The 25,923-nt window shown below is 39.3% G+C and overlaps 1 protein-coding gene across 1 annotated transcript in view; it reads right to left on the reverse strand.

Annotated features, from left to right (window-relative positions):
• The window catches only part of snap91a (synaptosome associated protein 91a), a 78,971-nt gene that overhangs the window by 7,475 nt on the left and 45,573 nt on the right, over positions 1-25,923 (reverse strand). Inside the window, exons 2-20 of the mRNA XM_085365097.1 lie at positions 24,739-24,881; positions 22,263-22,338; positions 19,985-20,087; positions 19,333-19,426; positions 18,807-18,918; positions 18,471-18,577; positions 18,336-18,377; positions 11,609-11,670; positions 11,458-11,466; positions 10,877-10,889; positions 10,470-10,636; positions 10,261-10,355; positions 7,935-7,943; positions 7,498-7,710; positions 6,109-6,186; positions 3,993-4,247; positions 1,144-1,227; positions 775-843; positions 317-433 (exon numbers count right to left, since the gene is read on the reverse strand). Of these exons, the coding sequence (XP_085221223.1) occupies positions 317-433; positions 775-843; positions 1,144-1,227; positions 3,993-4,247; positions 6,109-6,186; positions 7,498-7,710; positions 7,935-7,943; positions 10,261-10,355; positions 10,470-10,636; positions 10,877-10,889; positions 11,458-11,466; positions 11,609-11,670; positions 18,336-18,377; positions 18,471-18,577; positions 18,807-18,918; positions 19,333-19,426; positions 19,985-20,087; positions 22,263-22,338; positions 24,739-24,881 (1,848 nt within the window). The remainder of the gene's footprint in view (positions 1-316; positions 434-774; positions 844-1,143; positions 1,228-3,992; positions 4,248-6,108; positions 6,187-7,497; positions 7,711-7,934; positions 7,944-10,260; positions 10,356-10,469; positions 10,637-10,876; positions 10,890-11,457; positions 11,467-11,608; positions 11,671-18,335; positions 18,378-18,470; positions 18,578-18,806; positions 18,919-19,332; positions 19,427-19,984; positions 20,088-22,262; positions 22,339-24,738; positions 24,882-25,923) is intronic.

Raw genomic sequence — 25,923 nt, forward strand, 5'->3', positions numbered from 1 at the left:
AACAAACAAACAAAAGAAAGATACGGAAGAGTCAAATAATATGAGGCACAAAGTACATCAACATCAATTATATGTCACATTTTATTGTAGAAGTGATATACCAGTGTGGGATGTCAAGTCAGTACTTAAATAACATCTATTGAGTGAGCGTACATATGCTTTATGGTATCAGGACACTGATGCTTACCGAATGTGAGTGTATTTGAGACATTAATAAAGTGGGTTTACACTTTATTAACTCTAACAAACTCTACAACTCTTAACAAATCCCTCGCAAATCGTATATATCTGTCAGTTGGTGTTGTATGTACAGTACCCAACAGGTCAATGACAGGCTCTGGCTCTGCTTTAGGTGGAGATGAGGTCCCTGCCGCAGGAACAGAAGCAGGAGCCGGGGCAGCGGCAGGGGTAGGAGCAGGAGATGAAAACGAATCTGGACAGAAGAGATAGAAAAAGAGATTTAATTAAATCAGTTTTATTAATCACTGCTTCAGTTCCAGTGACAGACTCCTCTGCTCATGTAGGGTTTTTTTTCCTGCCTGTTCTAAAAAGACTAAAGCAGACATGCAGAGAAGAAGAAGCAGAAGGAGGAAGCAAGCATCCCTGCATCTTAACTGTGTATCCACATCCTTGAAGCGTGCATCCTTTGGAAGTAGAGGTCTGGTCTGCATGTGCATGCAGACCCCAGTACCATGCAAAAACTTGTCTGGCTGCACCCCTCATAAAAAAGGAAGGAAAACAGTGATGCAGTAAAGGTAAAGCAGCTTGACTCACCCGTCACAATGTCTCCAGCCGGAGCCGGCTCGGGCAAAGGAGAGGGCCCGCGTGAAACAGCAGGAAGGTCTAATTTACCAACGCAAGCAAGAGGCAGAATACGAGAAAGAAGAAAACCATGGAGGTTGGGCAAAAAAAAAAAAAAAAAGCATTAGCGTGGCAGGTAGAAAGATAAAGCATAGAAAGAAAGCAGCCACAACGATTATCCGGTAATTGACGAGTGGGATGCATGCACAGTTGTCACATACCACTATGGGGGGACAAACCAAGAGGTGAGGAAAAAGAACAGCTGACAGAGGAGTGGACATATAGAAACCAGAGGAGATGAAGAGGTTCCATAGACAGAGAAATGGATATCAACTCCTGTACCTGCACCAAAAAGGTCTACGCTAGGAGTGGTAGCAGCTTTGGATTCAGTGGTAGGGCTTTGCTCAGGCATAGAATCAAACATATCTACGAACAAGGACACACAATCATATGTACATTCAGAGTCCAAAGTCCAGTGCATACAAAATGGATTCAGAAGAGAGATGAGGGGAAAGCAGAGAGAGCAGATATTTTGATTATTAAATGGATAAGTTGCTGTGTATCTATCCAGTGCAATGCAGAATGAGAGTTAAAAGGGAAATATTGCCAAAGTTAAGCATGAAGACAAACTTACATATTTTCTATATAATAATCACTACAATCTGCCATGTTCAAAATTCAAGAGCTAAGAGATAAGAAGACTAACGGGAGAGGTTTTCAACACCTGGCATTTCCTTTGCCCTCCAATAAAACATATATAAACATACTTTCATTTAGAAAATCCTGTTTGTAGCTGTGTGGCATTCTGAGCTAAACAGTAATGTTGGCATGACAATATTCTGATATCTGGCTTCTTCAGTTAATTTCATGTTAGCATGTTAGTATGCTAATAATTAGCAACAAACAAAAACTCAGAAGAGGACTGTCATTTACCTTTGTACATTTGCTACATTTGTTGGATAAAACAAAATGTGTTTGATCCCTTCTGATGCTAAACAAAAAAAAAAAAAAAAAAAAAAAAAAAAAATATATATATATATATATATATATATATATATATATATATATATATATATATATATATATATATATATATATTAGTATCAAACTACCAAGTTGATTTTGGAGGGAGTATGATTAGTTCAAAATTCTTTTTCAATGGCTTCTTTACACACACCCAAGTTTTTGCTTTAGCCACGTTCCGCTTGGCCTGTCAGTACCTATCGACTGCCTCAGAAGTCCCACAGGCTAACCAAGCACAATAGGACTCCTTCTTCAGCCTGACGGTTCCCTTCACCTCCAGTGTCAACCATCTAGTTAGGGGGTTACCACCATGACAGGCACCAACCACCTTGCGCCCGCATCGGTGCAGCTGCTTCAGCAATGGAGGCGTTGAAAATGGTTCATTCTGACTCAATGTCCCCAGTCTACCTCGAAATGCTGTCTAAGCTATGCTGTCAAGGGAGTTGAAGATCTCACTATATGTTTAGGCACCCCACGTCTGTCCAGCATCCTCCCCCAATACCTGATCCAACTCCCCGCCAGGTGGTAATCAGTTGACAGCTCAGTGCCTCTCTTCACCCAGGTATCCAGAACATATGGCTGCAGATCTGAAGATACGATTAAATAATTGATCATCGACCTGCTGGTGCCACATGCACTTGTAGACACCCTTATGTTCGAACATGGTTTTTGCTATGGACAGACTGTGGTTTATACATAAGTCCAGTAAGAGAACACTGGTTGGGTTCAGATCTGGCAGGCCGTTCCTCCAAATCAAGCTCCTACAGGAATGTCGGGTACTCTGAGCTGTCGTTCAGTGCGTAGGCACAAACAACAGTCAGGACCCGTTCCCCGACCCGAAGGCACAGGGAACAAACCCTCTCATTCAAAAACTCCAATGTACAGGCAGCAACCAGATGGGATATTAAGATACCCACCCAGCCTGCCGTCTCTCACCAAGGGCAACTCCAGAGTTAGACAGTCCAGCCGTTTTCCAAGAGACTGGTTCTGGAGCCCAAGCCATGCATTGAGGTGAGCCTGAATATATCTAGTTGGTACCTCTCAACCTTTCACACTAGCTCAGGCTTCTTCACCACCAGAGAGACGACATTAAATGTCCCAGTTGTTAGTCTTGGTAGATGGGGATCAGTCTGCCAGGGTCTCTGCCCTGGGTCGCCACTCAGTGCACACTGCACCCGACCCCTACGGCATCTCCTGCAGGTGGCGGGCTGACAGGAGGGTGGGCCCATGTCCCTTGTGCCCTGGCAGGTCTAAGTTGTCATAGATTAACTAAAATTACTTAACCTTCATGCTGAGACTAGATGAGTTATTATAATTAATTTAAAAACGAGTGCACTAAAATTCATAACAAGCAATCCACTGGTAATTTTAAAAAACCTAAAGGTTCAACAAAACTTAGAAATCAATGGCTCAGCTCTGCTGAGTTTGAGAAAGCTCAGCAGATGACCAAAGTATACTTATCATGAATATCAGAATCAGTGTACTATCGCTAGCTTGGCAAAGATATACAGCAAAAACAATTCTTATTTGGGCTTCTTAAGGCCTTTGGGTTATTAGACCTTTCCACACACTGAAAAACAAACATAGACAAATTCTGTTCTTTAATTCTGACATTTAGCGATATTCCCTTTTAACTCAGATGCATAAGCTACAATACAGCATTCCCATCCACCAGTATCTAAAAACTCTGGCCACAAGCAGGAGAAGAAAACACTTTTCTTCCCTCCAAGTTTGGGAGACTGTTAGTAATATTAAAAAATCAACACAATTTGAGCCACCTCTGTTAATAAACACAAAACAAAATTTTCTTTTATCCACAGAGATCAAATAAGTACAAGTTTTGGTCCCCGGTCGGTAAATAATATTCAATTTTAAAACTGGCTTTGGAGATTTTTTCTAATTCGCTATATTCATGTTTTTTGGGGTTTTTTTAACAGAAGAGGTCAAAATGCTTGATTGATTATAAACAATCTAAAGGAAAGGTATCATGGAAAAATATAAAAACAAATCAGAATGTAGGGACTGGGCAAGTTATTGCAATTTTCACCATCATCATCATCAATACCAAGAGCAACACAATCATCATAATTATTAATACCATCATCATCACCATTGTCATAATGCAGGGCAATGCAGTGAGAGGCATAATGAGAGCGAGAAGACTTTACCACCAAAGAGATCTAGAGTCGGGGCAGCTGCAGACTCTGTGGTGGTGTCGGTGGAGGTTGTGGCAGTAGTAGTTGTGGTGGTGGTATTAGTGGAAGAAGGGGTGGGGGCAGCAATGGGAGCGATGATAGTCGGCGCATCACTAGAGGTGGGAGGAGTAATGGCAGCAGCATCCGCCCCCGTGTCGGTGGGCTTCATAGCAAACAGGTCCAGTTCTGGAGCAATGTCCGCACTGCCCTCCGTCGTAGCGAAGGGGTCTTCGCAAAGAGCAGCAGGTTGGTGGCGTTCAGGAGTTAGGGAGGGGGTAATGATTAGAAAAGAAGGGAATGGGTCAGTGGAGAGGGGATGAGGAAGGGAGGGATTAAGGATTTGTTAAAGTGACAAAAACTGCAAAAAGCATTTTTGTGAGGCTAAATACCTCAGAAGTGTCAAGTTAGGGTCAAAGAAAGTAAAACAATACATGGTAACTCTTTAACTTCAGTGCTCCATCCACAAACTTCAGCAGAAAATACAATAGAAAGAAAAAACAGTAATTATGGACTATAGTTAGTAGTGGGATAATTCCATGATGCCCAATTTGTCTCAAACATGCAAGCCTAATCCAAACCATCCATGTGTCCAGGAAACAGCCGGCTCTGTGAACACTGCTAGCAGTATATAAGAATGAAAGGACATGCTATAAATACCTTGTATCTATTAAAAATCAATTTAAACTGTTTTTTCTGTCCTAGAGTGACAAGTCTTTCTAACTTGGGTTGACAAAAAAAAAAGGGGGGGGGGGGGGGATTAAATATTACTTATTACAAAAGAACTACTACACAAACCATTTGCTAGTTAGCATTAGTTTTTGTTTGTTGGTTGTTTTTGTTTTTTTCTGGTTTATCAATAAGAGCAGGACACCTATCAATACATGGAGCAAAGAACCTAGAAAATTAGAGATAAGATAAGATAAAACTTTATTAATCCGTCGGGTGGGTTCCTAGTTAGCATTAAGTAATTCTGGGTCTAGTCAAGTATACAAGTTAGTAAAAGTATTAAGTATTAAGTTTTCTTCTTCTTTATCAAAATAGTTAACTATATATAGTACTTCTTAATCAATCTACGTAAATGGCCTTGATCTTCATTCTTGAAGTAAATAACTTTGGCAGTGCACTTGTAAATAAGCTAAATGCTAACATGCTCACACTGACACTAGTGACTTGCTAATGTTTGGCAAGTAATGATTTAAAGTTAGCAAGGCAACATGCTAATCATGAACTTAAAACAACAACTGAAGCTTAGAAAAGCTAACAAAGCACAGATGTATTTTGGCCTAGCAATGGTGTTATAGTGAACATCAAGGTTCATAACACAATTGACAAAGTAAGGAACAAAATTATTTGTTTTATTTAAGTATTTTACAAAGTTATTAGAACCTAAGCTTGGCGATTAATGTATTTTGAGCAGTACTGGGGTACGTTGTGGCAAAATTGGAAAAAAGTCATGGAATCACTCCAGTCTTCTCATTGTTGAAAAACTAAGCTAACCAATGCACAAAGTTGTCAAAAGCTGGTGCTTCCCTTTTACACAGAAGATAAAGTGTGGATGCAGGATAAAGTTATTTTTAAGGTTAATCACACATAAATATTAAATACTCTGTGATTACAGTAGGGGTAATTATAATGTAAAGTAACATTTTTGCTTATTGAATGGACATTATGTAGGTTGCTTCAGTTTCTCTGCTATGTAAGCTGCTGCAGGCCAAAGAGAACAGCTGAATGCAAGTTATTAAAAACCAAAATAAAATATGATTAGTATAACCATCATAATCCAGTTGTGTCATGGTTAGTGGTGTTAAAAAAGACATTTATTTCTGGAATACTGAGAAGATAATAGCTGTGCTGTGCTTTTTACTGCAGTATTCACTGGATGAATATTAGGAGGAGAGGGTCCATGACTTGGGCATTGGAGTAGGATTTGGGGTGAGACAGTGGGACCTGAGGGCAGGTTTGTTCTACTGTCTTCTATGAAAGCAGAAGCAGCTTTATTAATATAATAAAAGCAACAGCCTTCACATTCGCACACGCACTCGTACCTCCATGCACACACGTTTGCACAGAAAGCTGTTTTGTCACCCACCAGATCCACCAAATGCATCAGCAGCAGGGCCCGCGGCCACGGCAGCAGGACCATCTCCTGGGGAAGGTGCAAACGCATCTAGGGTATTGCAGACGAAAAACAGCCGGAACGCGAACACAAAACGTAACACCCGGACCAACACACCAACACACACATGGATGTATAGAACAGAAGATGAATAAACAGATGAAATGGACAGGGAAGAAAAATGAGAGGTCAGCATCAGGAAAAAGCAGAGAATACAAGAAATATGCAGCCCAGTAACTGCAATGATTGATCTCATTGTATCATCAGTCACATGATGAGTTTTGTTTTGATGGGGCTGCATAATGCTGCATTCAGTGAGTGCACCACCAGTGCAGGCTCGTGAAATGAGGCATGTTGTCACAAGTTACTTGCACTCTGTGACAAGAGGGGAAATGTCAAGGTCAGGGATGGACAAAGGTCGTTTCTCTTTGGTGTTTTAGTAGTACTCTGAATGTTTGTTAGTATTAACTAATATGCCAAATTATCATTAAATAGCACTCAGCCAGTTTTCGTCTTGGCATATTTAAGAAACTGTTAGTAACTCATAGGAAGAAAATAATTCAGGGCGATAACAAAAAGCACAAATTGACAAATCTCAAATATATGCATCATGATTTTGCACATTGCAGGGGAATGAAATAATGCTGTACGGTACTGGTTAATTTTTGGGGGGCGGATTTGAAATGGTAAAGGTTTTTCCCCCGCCGAGTGAAAAACATGATGCGTGATAGCTGGACACTAAGCCAGCACAACAGTACGTGCATGGCAGTCACAAAGCAGGACGTAAAAACATGTTTAGTCACATCACTAAGCATTATTTTTTTTCCAAAAATGAAGTACATCTGTACATCAACAGCCCCCCCCCCCCCCCAAAACTCTCAAACATTTCTAGCTATAGAATGAAGAAATATCCGTTTAATTTTGGTATTTTATATTAGATAAAATAAGGCTTGGAAATAAAGCTGCAACTTGAGAAAAGATCAAAAAAATATGTTAAAAAGATTCTTAATTCAGATTAAGGAAACATTCTTCAAAAAGAGCTGTGAGTGCTGCTAAACAACATTTCTATCCTCGAAAAGCTTTGGTAATGCATTTCTCATCTGCCTACTGTTAGAATATACATTTGATGTTGTTTTTCGCATCAAAAAGAGTATGTAGAACATTTAAGCTCAGTGGTTAACCTGATGAGACAAAAGCCTGTATGCTTTTTGTCAGGTTATGATATTGCACTCCTGTGTTTCCAAAAGTAAATCCAAGCTTCATAACAAAGGAAATCTATCATTATGTAACTAAACAATGAATGGGCTTGTTGCAGAAAAGCAGGCAGGCCGTGTCTGCATCCTACCCTCCACCTACACTGACCTCCGAAAAGGTCGATGTCTGTGGCTGAGGTGGTGGAGGCAGGAGCAGAGATGGGCAGCGAGGTGGGCGCCTGCGCAGCTGCAGCAGTGGTGGAACGAGCAGGGGCTATGGGCGGGGCAGCCACGGGGGCAGAAGCAGCCGCATCATTGGCATCAGCAGACTCTTTCTTTGCCAGGAGAGATTCAGAGGCTCCGTCGGTAGCGGCCGGAGTCGCTACGCAGATAAACCCCGCAATCCAAACGCCACGACCCAGTCACAACCCCCAAAAGAGAGGAAGAAACAGCAGGAGAGAAAATAGGGAAGAAAGAGCAAGACGGCAGAGTCAAAGACGTCAAAGTGAGTGAAAAGTTCAAAAAGAAAAAAGAAAATTCAGAACTGCAGGTTGAGAGACAAGTTGAACAGGCGACTGCAGGCGACGCTGTCAACAGAATACTTACCCAAGAGATCTTCAAGACAGCACAAACCAAAACAAAGAGAGAGAGAGAGAGAGAGGTCAGAGACAGTGAATGACTGAGTTAAGAAAGAGATATACTTTGAAATTATGCAGATGCTCCAAGTAATGATTTTTTTTGGTTAATTTGAGAGCTTCCAACCTTTTACAGGAAAAGCCAGAAAAGCAGAGATGGGACAAAAGCAAATCCAATTGAGTGAAAGGGTCATTAATATAACTGAGGCTTTAAAAAGGCTAAGGCTGGACCACAGCCATGGTTAAGGTATCAGAGGACATGTAGGAAAAAAATCGTTAAAATTGCGATTAAAACCACAAGAAGTTTCACAATGTTAAAGAGGAGAGTCCCATTTCTCTTTCTGTTAAAGCCGATGATTTTCAGTAAAAGTTTAAGAAGAATAAAAGAGTTTGTTTGTTTCTGCACATTTATTACAAACTATAAATAACTGATGCTGCTGCCAGCCGAAGCATACAGGCAGGTTTTTCCGTTTAGTTTCTTCTTTCTCCTTCTTGGTTTTCATTCATTCTATTTTGGCAAGAAAAATCACTCAGCAGTCACCTCACCACACTGTGTGCTTTGAAAAAAGGTTGCAAATAATTTAAAGTAAAGCTGGCGGCGAGTAGTTTAGTAACTGAATCATTAAAAAACAACAGATTTATTGAAGAAGTTGATGTAAGTGTGTAAAATGTGCTCTTTCACTGAAGTACATTAAGTTAAGGTCATTAAATATCACTAAAACTCTCCCCTGTCACAGCTGAGCGACCATAATGTGACAGTGTGAGTCTGTTAAACTAAACATAACAGCATGTTAAAGAGCTGGGCATAAGGCTGTAGGACAAGAGATACACAGTACTTTACACTTCAGGAGGTCTGGTTTAACATAAGCTACAACTTTTAGCAGAAACTTCTCACAGCAGTAGCAAAGGGTTATATCTGAAGCCAAGACGTGCTGGGCAAAGTGGCGGTTACAACCGTTTCCATGACAATAACACCCAATAAACTTGATTTTCCTAACTAATTGTGTTTGATGCTAAAATAAATTTACTGCTTTTTATGTTTCGTTAATGTCTCCGATCTCCTTATTTTGTAATGTTTAGATTCCAGTTTAATTGAATCTTCCCTTCTGTCCATTTCATATTTTTAATAAATTCTATCTTTGTCTTTAAAAGAGTAAAATACTAATTAATATATATTATCTTGTTAGCTTTCCAAAATTCTATAAAAAAAAATCTATATTCATAACTAGAAGATCTGATCTAAATTTTCTTTCCTCTGTGTTTTTCTCACATTGAAAAAGATTGATGTTGATCTGTCTGATATATAAGCAAATAAGCTGAGTGTGTTAGAAACAAAAAGCTGATCTCACAGTTTAATTCATAACACTCTATAATACCAGGGATCTGATTGTTTACCTACATGGATCATTAGCTTATAGGGATGCTGACTTTTTGCCTGAAAATTATGAATCCAGTTGATTTGAACATTGTATCAGGAGCTACACTGACTATTCTAAGAATTCAAAATACAGCCTTGAAACAGTGTCATGTGAGTCTGTATTGTTCTGTATTGGACAAGCAATCTGATATGACGAACATAATTTCCCTAAAACACTTGATCTTTGGGACTAATGTTGTATTACATTTAAAATCAGAAGTCAGAAGTTCCAAAATTCCCAGTCAGTCATTTTTAACTGAAACATCCCCTTACTTACAACTCAGAGAGTTAGGGCAGCCCCGCCAACCCCGACTTCATAATCCAAAATGGCCCCAGTGCATGTAAACGATAATAAAACTTCTAATCTGTGCCGCCACTGCTGTGTCTTTGTGACTGGTTAAATAAGCCATATACAGTGCACTGACCCAGCTCTATCTATGAACTTGATGCACCGTTAATTTAAAGTGCAAGAAAAAAACTATTATTGTGCTGCTTTCTAATTATGTATGGCTGCCTCCACCTCCGAAGAAGCAAAACAAATCCTACTTTTCTTTGCTTTTATTACTTGAATGAACCCAACTTGGGAGTGACATCAGTCCCGGCTCTGACATCCAACTTCCGAGGTAAATGAAATGCAGCATGATTGAATGGGTTGTGGGACTACTCTGGGGTCAGACCTGTCTCTAACAGCATTTAGCATGATATCTTTGTAGGCATTCATTTATAAAGCCCCTTTTTTTAACATTTTAGCTAATGTTAGTCAATCAAAGCTGCTAAATAAACAATTAGTGCCTAAAAATGTGGGAATATCAGCTTGTACTCAAATCAGAAAATGACGGGAGTTTCAAACATTTCATTTGGTATATCAAAATGACCTTACCTCCCCATCCAGTTGTGGAGGAAGCCGCTGCAGTGCCCCCTGCTGATGAGGAGGACATGGGATCTAGATCCAAGAGGAACCCATCATCAAGTGCACTGAACACAGGGGAAAAAAGACAGTAAGGGTGTGTTGACAGAGGAATCCATTTAAAATGTGGTATCGATGCAGATAAGTTACAACAATCTGTTATATTGATGAGTAATTCTTACTTGCTGGCAGTGGTGGGGACTGGTGCAGTGGGAGTGACAGAGGGTGGAGGGGGCTTGGCAGGCGGCACGGGGCGGGCTGGAGGCCCACCGGGAGCAGCGGGAGGCGCGGGCTTGGCTGGCGCAGCAGGTGCTGCTGCTGCCGGCATGCTATTGTTAGCGGTAGCATCCTGCCGCAGAGGACAACCCCCGTTAGATGATGACCAATATATTCATGTAAGCTAATGTGATTCACGAGCTTTCTAAACAGATGAATAACAATAAATCACTACCCATCTAAAGTAAAAACTAGTAAGGGTGAAGCCCTTGATTCAAGTTCTCAACTGTATTTTGACTCTGAAAGTTGTCACACATAAATACAGAGTCCTGTTATCATAGCTACATTGTGATTATCATGAAGCATAGCTTACCTTTGTGGGCGACCTGCAAGAACAACAACAGCACATGAGTTAACGAGTTTAACGCTGTACACAATGGAAGCTAATGGCTGCTACTGAGACAGGAGGCAAAGTGACGGCTTAAATATCCCTTTGTCGTTTTCAGGCAGGAAGCATTTCAAAGCAAATCCATTAAGCAAGCATCTTCAATTAATGGATATATGCTGCATTGATGAGTTACAACTTCTTGGCCCCAGCGCCACTTGAACAAAGCTTTTTTATTTTGACATTACACATAGAAAGTAATGACTGACATGTGACTGAAGCTTTGTAAAAGTTGGGGCTGACTCTACAGTAGGATGATACAAAGGTGTTAGGTTAGTGATGACATGTGCGAAAAGGCAAGGCCTGTCATCACTCCAAATGATTTGATGATGAAATGATGATTCTGAAAGATGCAGGATATTCAGACGCTGTGTCTATTCAATCACTGAGTAATAATATAAAAATAATGTATAACCTGAATAAGGCAAAACACTGATGAATAAGGGGAAACAATGGTGGTGGTGAAATAACATTTACAAGTCCTACTCTTATGGACAGAGATTACTTACTTATCCTCTCTGAATTGTGTAAAGATAAGAAGAAATGACAAGTTGGAGAAGTATTAGTGAGTTTTACTACAGATGAGCAAAACCCCTGCAAAAACGTTGATGTTAAGCGTTAAAAAACCCACTAAATTGGTGTTTTGTTCGATCTACTTACGGTTTCTTCCCCTCCAAAGTGTTGAGGTGGGTCTCCAGAGACGCCAGAAGGCTTTCGGGGGCCTGCAGACAAATACACAGAGAGTTTTAACACATTAGGGCTGCAAAATATCCTGACTGGCTCCTTCGTCCAGCACTTAATTAAATCCATAAAAGAAACATGCTCTTTTGGAGTGCTAGCTTCTTCTCCTTTTTGTTTTGTCTTTTGTTTGCTTTTTTAGAAATGGAAATTTCTTACGATAAAAACATGCAAACCAGGAAAAATAACAAATGTGAAACTGCTGCTATCCAAAATATATTTTTTATAATGTATAAAATATATTCAGGCACAAATAGACAGCTCTGCTCTGTGCTGGTTGTCTGTTGGGTCTTTACATCCATTTTCTTTTCTTTTTTAACCCTCACAATATTGTAAATTGATCTTTGGTTTTTGATATACAGTATTTTAATTGACCTTCTGTCACACAGTGGACACAGATTTAGGCATGCCTTCTTCCACAATCGTTCTCCAGGTTTCTTGAAGCGTATTCAAAGCTGTTCTTTGGATGTTGGCTGCCTTTTGTAAGTAAGTAAACTTTATTAAAACTTCATTTATATAGCACCTTTCTAGATAAAAGATCACAAAGTGCTTCACACAAGAATAACAAAGTATAAAACAAAACAGACAACAGTTAACAAAATGCAATTTTAAAACAAAAAAGTGGCAAAAGCTCTGTCTCCCTTAGTTCTCAGGCTTGTATGATGAATGACAAGTAGACCCTGATTACTTGACCTACGAGACCTGCTAGGGACATAGGGCTGTAGAAGTTCAATGATGTAGGCAGGAGCTTGTCCATGAGGAGCTCTATAAGTCAGTACCAGAATCTTGAAGTGGACTCTGAATTCAATGGGGAGCTGGGAGTTGGAGGAAGTTCTCAACTTTAATGGAATCTAAGCACTCATTCATTGTTCTGTTCTCTTTCAAGATGATCTGACGCTGCTTCAGTAATGCTGAGGTCCTAAATCTGAGGAGACCAATCCATGATTGATAGTGTTTTATTATTTGTTTTTCAGGTATGGTTTTACTGCATTGGCAGTGTGGGTTTGGGATCACTGTCACACTGAAAAGTGAAGCTGTTGACAATCAGATGCTTTCCCATTGCTATTACATAGTGAATTAAAGTCTGAGGGTATCAAAATATCATAATATATAAAGTTCTTGGCTAATAGCTCTTTGGGAATCAGCTTGTTGGTGTAAAAATAGGAATGCTTATGCTGGTCAAACTATGTTGCTTTCATACAACTAAAGAACAAACTTTGTTTTAGTAAAAGCTGCTAGTAACAAAATGCCTAAATATATCATGGAAAACTGTTTCTTTCTGAGGACACATCACTATTCAATGCCTTAAGTTGGTTTTTTTTATATACTTGAATGATTCAAGGAGCAGTATTAAGTGCCTAAACAAAAAACAAAACATAACTAAAACAAAAAAAAATCCTGTACAAAGACTGAACTGAAAATGAGTAAAAAAAAGCAGCCAATGTCTAAAGAAAAATCACTGGGTTCTTGGAAGTAAATGATAAAGAAATAAGGGGAGGCTTTCATAGCATTATACATACTAAAATGGACAATAAACAATAACTGTTACACAAGCACCGGGACACCACATTCAGAATAGAGCAGATACAGAAGCATCTTCATGCTAATAACAGCCACGATGCGGAGCTGCATGCTCAATCAAGCTAAACTCAACATGATCACCTAATGATGTGCAGTAAAAAGGATAGTATGATATTTAGAAAAATTCTTAAGAATCTCAGAAAAGGTTTTTGTTCTTCCTATAACACTTTATTTAATTCTCTGCACAGTTTTCTGGGTCTGTTTATTTATAGCTCCCTTTTAAAACTGAAGACTTACAAGGCAGATAATTTTGTCTTGACACTGAGAGGAATAGATAGATCATTATCACCCTGGGACTTTAAAGTGTCTGTCCTCACTACTCAGTACAAACTGTTCTCTGTACAGAGGACGTTTTAACTGTTTAACTCCATTATTGCAAAGCTTAGACAAATGCAATAATGGCTCTCGTTTTAGGAAGCCAATACGAAAAGCTTCTGACCCAAATCTCTGTGATAGCAAAAAGCTTCCAGGATAACGTATGAACGTATGGCTGACACTGCCATCACTGGAAGGATAATTTCTACATCTACTTGTTGCTCTAACAAAAACAACAACAACAAAACAACACAAAGTGTGCATGAGTGATGACATAACAACACAGCAAGTTAGTCAATGCTAAAATTATTCTGTCTTGTTTGTGCTGATGTAAATCCTCCTAGAAGGGATGAGAATAGAAATCTGTATTAGATACTGAAATAAAGGTTTCAAGGCTCTGTAAGACTGATAGTTTTTTCTCCTGCACTCATCAACTGCATTTTATCACAATATTCTGAGAGAATTTACTGTCTGTAGGTTAGTCTGTAATGATCAGTGATGCTGTTATGACAATTTATTGCTGATAGCTTTTAACAGTAGCTGGTAAAGGAAACTGTGGCAGTTTGGATAGCTGATCTAGTACCATTTAATATTTATAGCTTGTTTTATCAAAATAACAGAAAGAGATTTGTTTAGTTTTCTTTTCTCCTGCTCAGAAACAGTCATAAACAGTCAGTGTCTGGACTCTTAACTCTGTATCAAATTTTCCTCATATTACAATATGGCCACCATCTGAATGGCATTGTCAGAAAAGTCAAGAAATCCAACCCAAAGGAAGCAAAGAATAAAGAATTTCTCTATAAGCAGAACACCAGCATGCCATGTTGGGGCCAGATGTTGCTAGAACGCCATGTTTATATGCTTCCCAAACTTCCTTCATAAGTTATTGTGTAAAATTTACCACTAGAGGCCAGTAGATTGCAGATTGCAGTCAACTGAATTCTGTTTTCTTACCCCTCCCAATTTAAGTTCCTAAAACTTCCTACTGTGGCCGCTATAGGTAAAACAACTCTAGCCGTCAATCATCTGTAGCAAGTGTATGCTGTCACTCGGCTGTTTACCTCAGCTGGCAAAATGCGTCTACGTCTCTACATTTATTTGCTCTGGAGGAAGCCATAAAACTTTGTGAAAGGGGTCTGATGTGAGTCGATGAGACAGAGAAGCTCAATTCTGACTGATGGCAGCAATACTGGGGTGAGTTGTTGAGGATATCTTGAACTTTTCTGTTGGTGAACACTGCTGTTAGCCACTGTTAGCTGCTGTTAGCTGCCATGTTAGTGATAGGAGTCGATGAGTCAGTAAGATGGTGTTAGTTTCTCTCAGCTGCTGCCAGCTGCTGTTAGCCGACATTAGTAAAATTTTATTTCGAGTGGATCTAATATTGTTGGACTTGGACACTTAGCAAAAAAAAAAAAAAAAAAAATCTCATATGATGTGCAAATGCAATCAAACTGTTTATTAGAGGGAAAGTGTGATTTTTAAGACACTCAAGCCTAACATTAGTTGGCACAATGTTAAATTATAACCAACTGTTGTTGTTTTTTAGCCAGCTCTTGTCAGCTGTCCAGAGACAGGAGGGTTAAAACTCTAATCTGCCGACAATCAGTACTTGCAACAATATCAGGGAAAAAAATATGTTTATGCACATTTCCATGTGTTCCAAGGTTTGAAGGTTGAAGAGAATCACATTTTATCCAGATGCCGGTCATGTCATCTCTTTCCTTTAAATGAACACCTACGAGTTCTCTTATTCTACACCTCTGCTGTACAATATATGTGGCCAAATAAATAAAACATGACTTGGCGGAACAACGATGTCCATCTCGGCCACTGTATTTTTAATATGGCTGGACACCATGGCAGCTCGCACAGACTGACGCACACTCCTTTGTATTTTACCTGAGTTAATTATAAGTTTGTGACCTAATTACTAGAGCTGGGCGATAGAACGATAACGATATGTATCGCGATATAACTTTTACTCGATAGAGAAATTAAACTATCGCGATAGACCTCGCCGCTCTTGTCCTCTTAAATAAAAAAAAAAGGTCAGCCAATCCAAATTAAGTAGCGCAGAGCCGAACCAATCACAGCCGCAGCGTCACGTCGCGTGACTTGTTACGTACAGCACAAGTGCCAAGCCGCACGTGTGTTTGTTTGGGAAGCAGCCAGCGGGTAATGGAGCCAGCGCGTAATGGAGGAAATGAGTGTGCCGACTAGAAAAATCAACCGAGCGTGACCGAAGAGAAAACAGATGATGGTTCCAATGCCGGAGAGATTGTCGAACGGAAGAGCCATAGAAGTTCCGTAGTGTGAAGGTATTTCGGCTATTTCAAGTCTGACAAAAAACAGAGTAGCGTGCACTGTAAATTGTGCCGAAAGCAAGTCTGGAAATATAATAAACTGGTGCATGCGTCACACTGTGCGCCACGTTATTGTTTCGGTGAAATGAACTTCTACAATACTGTTACTGTTAATTCTACTCTCTGCAGTGTTTAAATGCTTACATATACACACAGTTACTGTCCCTCCACACATACGACTCGGTTCTGCTTCTATGCCCCAGCTTTGTTTACTTTTTCCCACCGTGGCTTCTAGACTTCTGATTGGCCAACATTTCTGCACGGTTAGGAATCTAGCTCCACCTGCTGCTTTGGCATGTTCATAGCAGCGTTTTCCTTCATTTCTGCCTTTACGTGTGAACGGGATTATTTTTTAAAACGAAAACGGAAAATCTCTGTTTTCAAAAATACCCGTGTACGTGTGGACGTAGCCTCAGTCTCTGACTGGAAGCGCTAATTCGTCATTCGGCTTTTGTCAGACTAAAGTAACTGTTAAAACTGTTTGAAAAGCTAAGCTATACAACAAGGAGAGATTGAGAATTTCCTTTTAGTTCTCAGTTTATTTGATATTGCCAAAAGTTAGTCAGTTTTGTCTGTTCTTCTGTAAAACAAACTAAGATTTATTTTTAGAATTAATATTTTGTTTCTAAGTGGAATTGATAATTTAGTCTGTTTCGTTTGTTCTATTTTGAAACTTAAACGCTTTAGCGGCTGCCTTTTGTGTAGTTTGCAATATTTGCCTTTATCTGAAAAAGTCTCATGTTCCTTAAGCACATCTACCCTGTTGAACCTATTATGGGAAATAAATATTTAAATAAAAACAAGCTGCTGATTATTTCACATTTCACTTGTGAGCAACGGCACATTTAAATCTTACAAATATAGTTATTTGGCTGATATCGTGATAGATATCGTTATCGCCTGAAATGAAAAAAACATATCGTGATATGAAAAAATCTCATATCGCCCAGCTCTACTAATTACACACAAATCGATGTATATTTATGAGTACAATAACACTTTTTTTCTATTAAATAAAATAAAAGAAATAACTGACTATATTTTAATTGAGGGACAATAGAAGAATGTAACATAGTGTACAGATTAATAGGGAAAAACCTGAGGAAAATACAACATTGAAACATTTAATGAAGAAGTTTTTTTTTTGATGATTGACATGTGTAAGATGTTTCAGGTTTAGATAAATATGAAGCTAGTGCTAGGAAGTTCTTATTTAGCTTAGACTAAATACTGGTCTATCCATTAAATATTTCACCAGAAAAAACATAACCTGCTCTTTTTTGTCTTTATTAAAAATAGTAAAACTAATTTAATTCCATGTTTCTAGGAATGAGAAGACGCACATAAGAAACGCCTCATTTTTAGCACACAGACATGACACTGGTTTTGAAATTCTCAGCTAACTTTATGTAAACAGACAGTACCTGAAATGCAGAAACAGAAGGTTAAAGCTAACACAGCTAACTTCTTTTAACTCTTATGTGAGCTGATATATTTCACAGCCATCCAACCTGTATCTCCAGAAAAAGGTGTTCTGTTTCAGTTCAAATGTTTTTTTGCAACTTGCTCAGCAATGACCTAACAAGCTTCAGACAGCACTACAGCACACTTTTCATGCAAGGCTGCCATGTCTGAAAGGAACAACCTTAGCCACAGAGTTTCCACAGCAGAACAGAGCTTTAATAACTGCAACTGATTCAGGAAACAGCTGGAAAATTAGGTTTCTCATCCTGGGGATTGCTTATTATAAATAAATCAGGAATCAGATTAGGAAAAATTAATCATGTGACCCTATAGCTGTCATGGAAACTGCAGCACATTCTGAGGATAACAATCTGCTGTTTTATACAGTTGTTGAACGAAAGCTAGCTATGCTAAAATCAGCCACCTGATCAGCAGCATTGCTCAGCATGTCCTAGGTTTCATCCAGCTGGCTAGTCACATCATCCCACTGGGTCTGCACTCACTGTGCAGTGTGCTTCAATTCAGTGCACTCAACGAGAGTTTAAATGACTACTTTCCCTAACCTGCTTGCTCCCAAAGCTAGCTCTGTGCACTGCTAACTACTCACACTCTCAGCCTGAATGATCGATCTGCATCTCTGAAAGTAAAAAGAGAAGGGGAGCCACGGGGACCGTCAATCAACAAATGAACACAGCTTATTGGTTGTGTGGCGGTTGTGTGGTTCCTGTTTGTGAATTTCTGATCGTTGTCAAGTGGGAGCAGTTGTGGTGGACACAGCAGAAAAAACAAATAGTAGCTTTAGACATTCATATTACATGCAATATGGTTAGAAAGACCACACCACTGTTAGTTAGTCTGTTAGCTTGTAGTCTAAAAGAATATTATATCTCCCAAAATGGCCCAAAACCCAAATTTGACAGTCTTACCTTAGTAAGCTCAGGTATGTCATTTTTGTCTATTCCCACTTCCTTTAAAAGAAAACAACAAGAGGTAAGACAACAACTGCCAGAATGTACTTCAGCTCCCAGCCAATCAGTGACACCTGCTGCTCAGAAGGTTACCTCAGCAATTTTGAAGAATTCGGAAACTCGAGTCATTCTTGTCAGGAACCGCTTGTAGATCTCAAGCCCATCTTTACACTGGCTTCTCTTCATTTGAAAAAATTTTTCTAGAAAGAAAAGAGGTTGAAATGTGACACCCTATCCCCCTGAATTTCACCCAAAGCTTTTCCTATTACTCTGCGGTATACATATCCAACCGTTTCCACAGACAAAAAGTATTTGCCACCCGTTTTTTCTTTCAGGAGTAGTGTTAGAAATGAAATCCATCTGCTCACCCATCAAGACAGTGGTGTAAATACCGACTCATAAAGGTAAAGTTCAGGGGTGACTCTTTACCTAACAGGTTGATGATGCCGTCATTATAGCAGGCATATAACTTGATCAGATCTTTGAAGAGCAGGAGAAAGCAGGCATTTATCACTCCATTGTTGAGATCCTTTGGATGCACCTGAGGGGACAAATATAGCTGAAGTCAAAATCTTCGTAAAATGTTTCCTATGATCAGCGTCTTCATTTAACATAGTCAAATTAGTATGTATACTTGAGAAAAGTTTAATATCCTTCTTCAAAATGGTCTGGCAAGTTACCCAGCACACAGTCAGGTTTACTCGTTCCGTACGAGTGGATGTACCTCCACGTTCAGTTTTGTAGCGGTCATGTTGTCATCTTGTAGGTCTTTACCCTTCTAATGTTAGACGTAAAGCTAAACTATGACTCCAAACAATGTGGCCTGATATCATGTATCACTTCTTCATAGATGCTGCTACAGTACACAGTTTTGTTACAGCTGTTCAGTATCTCTAGGGCAATGTCAGGATGCCTTGCAGTGTGACATTGTCGCCTATTAGCGAGTGTCACTCACATCAAATTCCAGCAGTGCGTCGATCTGGCTCTGCAGAGTAGGCATTCCTTTCAGCAGCTTCTCTACTGACATGGTCCTCATCACACCCTCAGCTCTGAGACAGAAAGAAATGGAAATTGTGAGGTTTAAGCAGCAGCTCTGTAAAACAGAGCCTGGGGAGAAAGCTACTATGAACAAACCCCACTCCCTTGATTATTGGGGAAGACATGGTCTACTAACCACTGAAATGAATCCAGCCTCTGAACCTGTCACACACAAGTATCCGCCACTGTGTCTCATCTGTATTTTGTCTTTATTCTGAAGTCTATTTCTCAGTGCCAGTTTATCTAGCTAGAGGGACCTTGTGACTGCCAGCTAAATAGAGCAGTCCCATCCATAAGCATGAGTGTTACCCCTCTCTGTATTCATCTCTACATGCCAGTAAAGCAATGCACGTGGTTCAGTGCCAGGCTGGAGGTGATGGAGCCAATCCTACTCATAAACATGACCTTTGTGGCTTTGGGATATGTGCTATTCTGACTGATATGGACACCGACTTGCATAAAGTGTATATTTCTGATCTTGGGTAGGAAAAGCATGTTAAAAGATGAAAAATCAATAACAGAGCTGAATTAATCATGCAGCAAGGCCATTTGAGAAATAGATACTGCACCCTTTCTTGACACGGCCAAAGTCAAAAGACATCTGTCTGTAGGCGAAGGCCTTCTCGTTGAGATAGCGGCTGTAGCGTCTGATAAATGTGGACATGTCGAGGCCTGAGGACAAAATACGCATAAGCATCCACATGCACAGCTCCCAGTGCAAGAAAGACATTAGCAAAGTGTTGAAAGGTTGTATATATCAAAAATGACACCAAAGTCAGACTAGCTTTTTCCACACACTTCCAGTTATGCTAGAATCAGCTAAATGCCTGTCGCTTCAATCTTCATTCAACCTACATGTCTGTATGCAAATTATAAAAGTGAAGCTAAGAGATTTTAGCTTAGGCTAGCATAATGGCTGTAAACAGCGAGGGAAAGTTAGCATGACTGTAAAATTGAGCAATTACAACATTATTTAACATATATATGTGTTTCAAACACATATATATGTGTTATATGTGTTTCAAAAAGAAGGACAACTGATCTCTTAAGGGGCTTATGATTCCAAATCTACTCATAATAGGGCGGAGGTATCTTGTTAAAACTAATGACAGGTGGTAGGCCTCACATAGGCTTCTATGGAAAATACTTAAATAAAAGCTTCTGACTGTGGCCTGGTTAGCCAAGTCACAGATTTAATGTTTAATAAAGATGATCCAGGGAAAGTTAAGTCTGCCCTTGGCCTATAAATAATGCTTATTTCAATATACAGAGTTAAACAAGTCTTAAAATTAGCTCTAACATTAAAAGGGCATTTAAGATCTAAGTGGGGCATACCTAGCTCCATAACCCCAGCACTTAAATATTTCAAGGAGCAGGGTGTGTGCTGGAGAAGCTGTGGGCCTATATTGTGTAAATCATGACATGGAAAAACTTTTTGGTTTGAAATTGTTCTGTTTTGTTTCACTTTGCGTTTTTTTTTTAATCAGTTCATTTACTTTTCCATTTCCTCTTAATGTGATTTGCAGTTGAATATTTGTATTTTTTTATGGTTTTATAGAAATTGGATGCATGTAAGTTTTTATCTCTTATGTAATTATATTTCGTCTCTAATAACAAACAAAATGATACAAAATGTGTACAAATGACCAGTTTTAGTTTTACAAAGCTTGTGCCGTTAGTTATGCTACGCTAAACTTAGCACTTAGCTTTAGCTTTATATAGAGTTATCGCAATCTAAAGCTAAACTTTGTATTTGTACTACAAAGAATATGAGCTAGTGTCAGCAGCTGATGAGCTGTACTCTGTTAAGGACTAAAAGTATGAAAGCTAGTCTCATTTTGATTACAAGTAACTCCCTCCCGATTCTGCCCCCTCTCCCCTCTCTCCTCCACGGTCTCACTGAACTCTGTCACACACACACACACACACACACACTCTGACTCACTCACTGGCCTGCACCAGTTACCAGTCACTTTGTGGAGCATTGGACTGCCATTACCTCATAAGACTTTGTTGTTATACTATCTCTAACCGTATATTACTAGATCTCCATTTGCACTATTTGCCTATTTGCACTACTCTGCCTGGTTTACACCCAATGTCATTTACCCATTATATTGTATATTGTATAGCTTTCTTGTTATATGTCAAATTGTATTGTATTTATTTGAATTTTTACTTTTTAATTATTTTACCTGCATTTTTTAATCACTGTTATATTTAAATGTTCATTTGCTATTTTATCTAGGGATTGAGAGTAACGTAGTTTCTATTCTCTGTATGTCCTGTACATGTGGCAGAATTGACAATAAAGTTGACTTTGACTTTGACTTTGAAGTAAAGACAGCCAACCAAAAGAGTAGTACAGAGCTTCTGACTTAACCTTCCTAAACCACTTTTAAAGGAATAAATTTAATGGGGATTTTGTCAGTGTAGAATCACCATAACAGTGCTTACCTCAGTAAACCCAGATTACATAATCCTCCTGTTAAACTAATTTAGATTTTAAATAGTCTTAAAAATGGCTTTCCACATTATGTAGTTCAACTAGCAGGCAAAATGCTCATAAGAACAGCTTTTGGACCTACAATTCATCACAAAAAGACAGAAATAACGTGACTGGAACAAAATTGACTGAAAGGAACGGGGGTTACTGGAAGTGTTGCTGCTGCTTGCTTTTAAAATTCAAGTTTGTTCTGCTTTTGTATCTTCAAACATCCTAAACTGAGCTAATAGAGATGCAGAAATGGGCTGAATCAATTAGTGGTGGGATCCAGGATTACTTAAAGTTAGGGAACATGGGCAGGTGTGTCAGAAACTGGACAGAGGGAAGGGAACGCCACGCACCATGGGAGCCAGTTCTGTCCAGGAAGTTGCTGAGGTTGAACAAGGTGTTTCTAGATGCCAGGAACTGGAGGAATCTCTGCAGGAAAATATGCACACACAAGGTTAGCGAATCATCCTAAGAGACTTCAGTAATGAACACATGGCATATTCACTGTTAATTCTATAGCTGATTATCATTTTTAAACAGATGGTTGAATCTCTAAGGAGCTGTTCGGTACAGATGCAGTAAGGCCCTCTGAGAATAGACATAAAAGGTGTGACTCTATACTTTTTTGATTTTCTTGAACAGAAAATCAGCATTGAAGGAGCAGTGCTGCAGCTTTATGAGTGGGAGGGTGTGAATATCAAGGAGAGGGCTGGGAAATAAAGTTTCATGTAATAAAGAGAAATCTGCTCAGAAAGGCTTTCTAAGGCTTTCTAAAATGCTGTAAATGTGCAAAAAAAGCAATATTTTACCCAACAAATAATCTAGTCCTCAAGTAAACAAAGATTTTTGGTTTGGTTTGGGTTTTGGGGTTTTTGGGGAGCTTTTCCGTGCCTGAAACAATAATTTAAAGACGTTTGAATCCTTTGGATGAAAATAACAAAGTAAGCTGTATCTGCTCTTGGATCTCCCTCTTTTTTATGTGCTTCCATGGAAAGTCAAAGGAGGCATCAATGACTGCAGATAAGGCATCAATCAAATCAAAGAAACCATGAAAGGAGAAGCTGGGTTGAAGTGGGTTGTAAAGCAGCTTGCAGATGGCCAGCAATTGTGGCCTGAAAGAGCTTATTACTGTATATCTGTTAAAGCTCAAACAAAATGAAAATAACTGAAAATGTGAAGTTAACCAAGTCTAGAAAAAAAAGATATTTAGATTTATTTATTTCTTATTTTATGTTTTTGTTTTTTTTAACCTGGTTATTCAGAACAACTAGTTTCCATAAGGCAAACTTTACGATTAAATCATACAGAAGTCTTGTGCCCACATTCACATCCACATCCGGCAGATTAGAGTAAAAACATGGGGAAAAATTCCCCTCGTGACATTATGTACACACTGAGATCCATTATTAAAAGATGCATGTGCAGTGCCACAGCATCCCATTGTGGCCCATGATAAAGCAATTACACTTGTCCTTTCCTCTGACACCTGCTGTGGGGACTGCAAGGGTCAATGCTGTTATCTTCCAGTTGCTAAATCTCATCTGCTTCCTGTCAGCTCATGCCGGGAAATGCAATCCCCTACCTCATAATAATAAATAGGAAACGTTAGGGCAGAGAAAGTAATGGCTTATTCCCCAATTAGCCACAGTGTGTTTGCTTTTCTGAAGAATATTTGTGTATCAGTATTTCTCTCTCTGCTTTGTGTCATCTGCTGTTTATTTCTACGAGTTCCCCATCAGAGCCTTCGGCTTTCTTCATGTATCAGGACAACATTTGGGTCAGGGGGTCAGGGCCAGGCCAGTCCCTCGGCTAAAGCACAACTGCCATTGAATGAATGGGATTATGAATGGGTTTTGCTGTTTCTCTTTCTTTATGGGTGAGAGTGGGGACATCCACGGCCATAGGTGAAGAAATGCTGGTGCTCTCACTGATAGTTACATTTCCAACAAACAAATAAAAATTAAGCACAAAACAAAATACAGCAATGATTTTTGGCGTCAGACATACACAAACTCATGGTGGTGTAAATAAATGTATTAAGTCCAAAGAGCAGGTAGAAGTCTAACACCTATCAAGCTCTACCGCCTCATATAAATACGAAGAAAAGCACAAACTAAACTTTATGCAGGCTGTCAATATTGACAGAGATATGTACACATGACAATAATAATGGACAATAGTGGTATCTGGATGACTCGACAGCACAAAAAAGCCAAACACTATATTTACCGAGCCAATTCATCCTCATATTCACAGAGCTTTTCGTCTGTCTGAACATATACGGTGCCAAACAGATTTTCATTGCCTCTGTGCAGTTTTTTTTCACAATGTTACTCCCTTGACTGTAACTTTCATCTGTGTTAAACCTGTAAAATCCCATTTTTTCTTTCAGTTCCCCTTAAAGAGATTTGAACTTCCATTTATTTTGGCCACTTGAGGCCTATAGACACCTTATAGAGCTGACAGAAAGTACTGCATGCACTGTGCATCTTTTTCTCTGGAGTGGATCAATATTTAGATTCACACCTAAAGTTTAAAACTATTCACACACACAAAAAATGAAAATATCAGTTCACTAGGCTGGCAGAACTAAGAAAACTACTGATTCATCTTTTCTGGTTACATTTTCACAGGGAAAAACATAACTGCTGCAGATTTTACCTGTTGTTATATTGCTGGATGAACTGAGATCAAAACCAAACCTACATAAACAAGGCTATTCCTGAACAACTACAGGCCTCTGTTGTGTCTGCGGGGGGGCTAAACCCACATTAATGGCCACAAAAAGACTCAAAGTGGAAACTAAGTTTGCGTGTATTGTGATCTCACCTCATTGCCATGCACCATAAGGTGGTGTGTGGTGATCAGGGCTTTGAAAACCACCACCCAGCTGGCATTGCCAGCCCTCTCTATCAGCGTGTCGGCCATCTGGGGGACGTTCACGTTGGTTTCTTGGGTGGCCTGGATCAGGTCTGAGAAGCACAAGGGAAAGATGGAACAAGAGGTCAGTTCATGGATACTAGCAAGGGACAAAAGCAGCACAGGTACAGACTGTGCTGAAAGCCTTTTCATTTTAGGAGGTAATGGCAACTCAAACTGCTACACTGAAAGAATAAAGAATAAATACAATGACACTGCATCTGGCTGCTGCTACATTTCACAGTCACACTCTCACAGTTGTCACTTAAACTGACTGAACAGTTTCGCATGCAAAGCACTCCCTCAAATTTAAAAACACCTTCAAATGGAAAGAGATTTTATACAACCTTTTTTCAAATGGTCTTGTTCTCAGAATCATATTAAGGAGCTGCCACTTTTATAAACTAAACTGCCTTGGCCACACAACACATTGTCATCATTGAATACCATCTTTTAGGGCTATAATTAGATATTGATCTCTGTGAACTCTTATTTTGCCAATCGAGTGTCCATTTTTAGTCTGCAGCAGGCTCATCTGTGCAAGCAAGAAGAGCTTATCTGTGTGAGCAGAGCTGCGTTGGGAAGCTGCTGATTTCCATCATATTGAAATGTACTTAGATGAGCTCTTCACATTATGCCACTAGAGCCTGGTGTGAGTCACACTGGCTGCTGCTTTGTTTCGTTTCTGCAACCAGTCATTAACACCAGCAGGCAGAGCGTGGAGAGGAAGGCAGTGGAATATTCCACAGCAGAAAGACACAGAGAAGAAAATGAAGCAAGAACTGCACTTTCAATCAGACGTGTGGACCTATGGAGGGCAGTCAGTGCACCACCAGGAAGGAAAAAAAGTTTTTAGAGTTGTTAAGTAGCTGAGCGATATTAAATCATAAATTACCGATATCAATAATCCATGTTAATAATTAAATACATTTCAAATTCAAATTCAAATTTTATTTGTCACGTACACAGTCATACACAGTACGATATGTAGTGAAATGCTTGGACAACTGCTCGTGACCTAAAGAAAACAAAAAAGGAAAGGCTATGAATAAGATAGGAAATAAATATGAAAAATTAAAAAGGGTAAATTTAACT

This window comes from Diplotaxodon limnothrissa, linkage group LG11 (genome assembly GCF_057381915.1).
Source record: "Diplotaxodon limnothrissa isolate DT_005_m linkage group LG11, D_limnothrissa_male_GT1.1, whole genome shotgun sequence".
Classification (NCBI taxonomy): Eukaryota; Metazoa; Chordata; class Actinopteri; order Cichliformes; family Cichlidae; genus Diplotaxodon; species Diplotaxodon limnothrissa.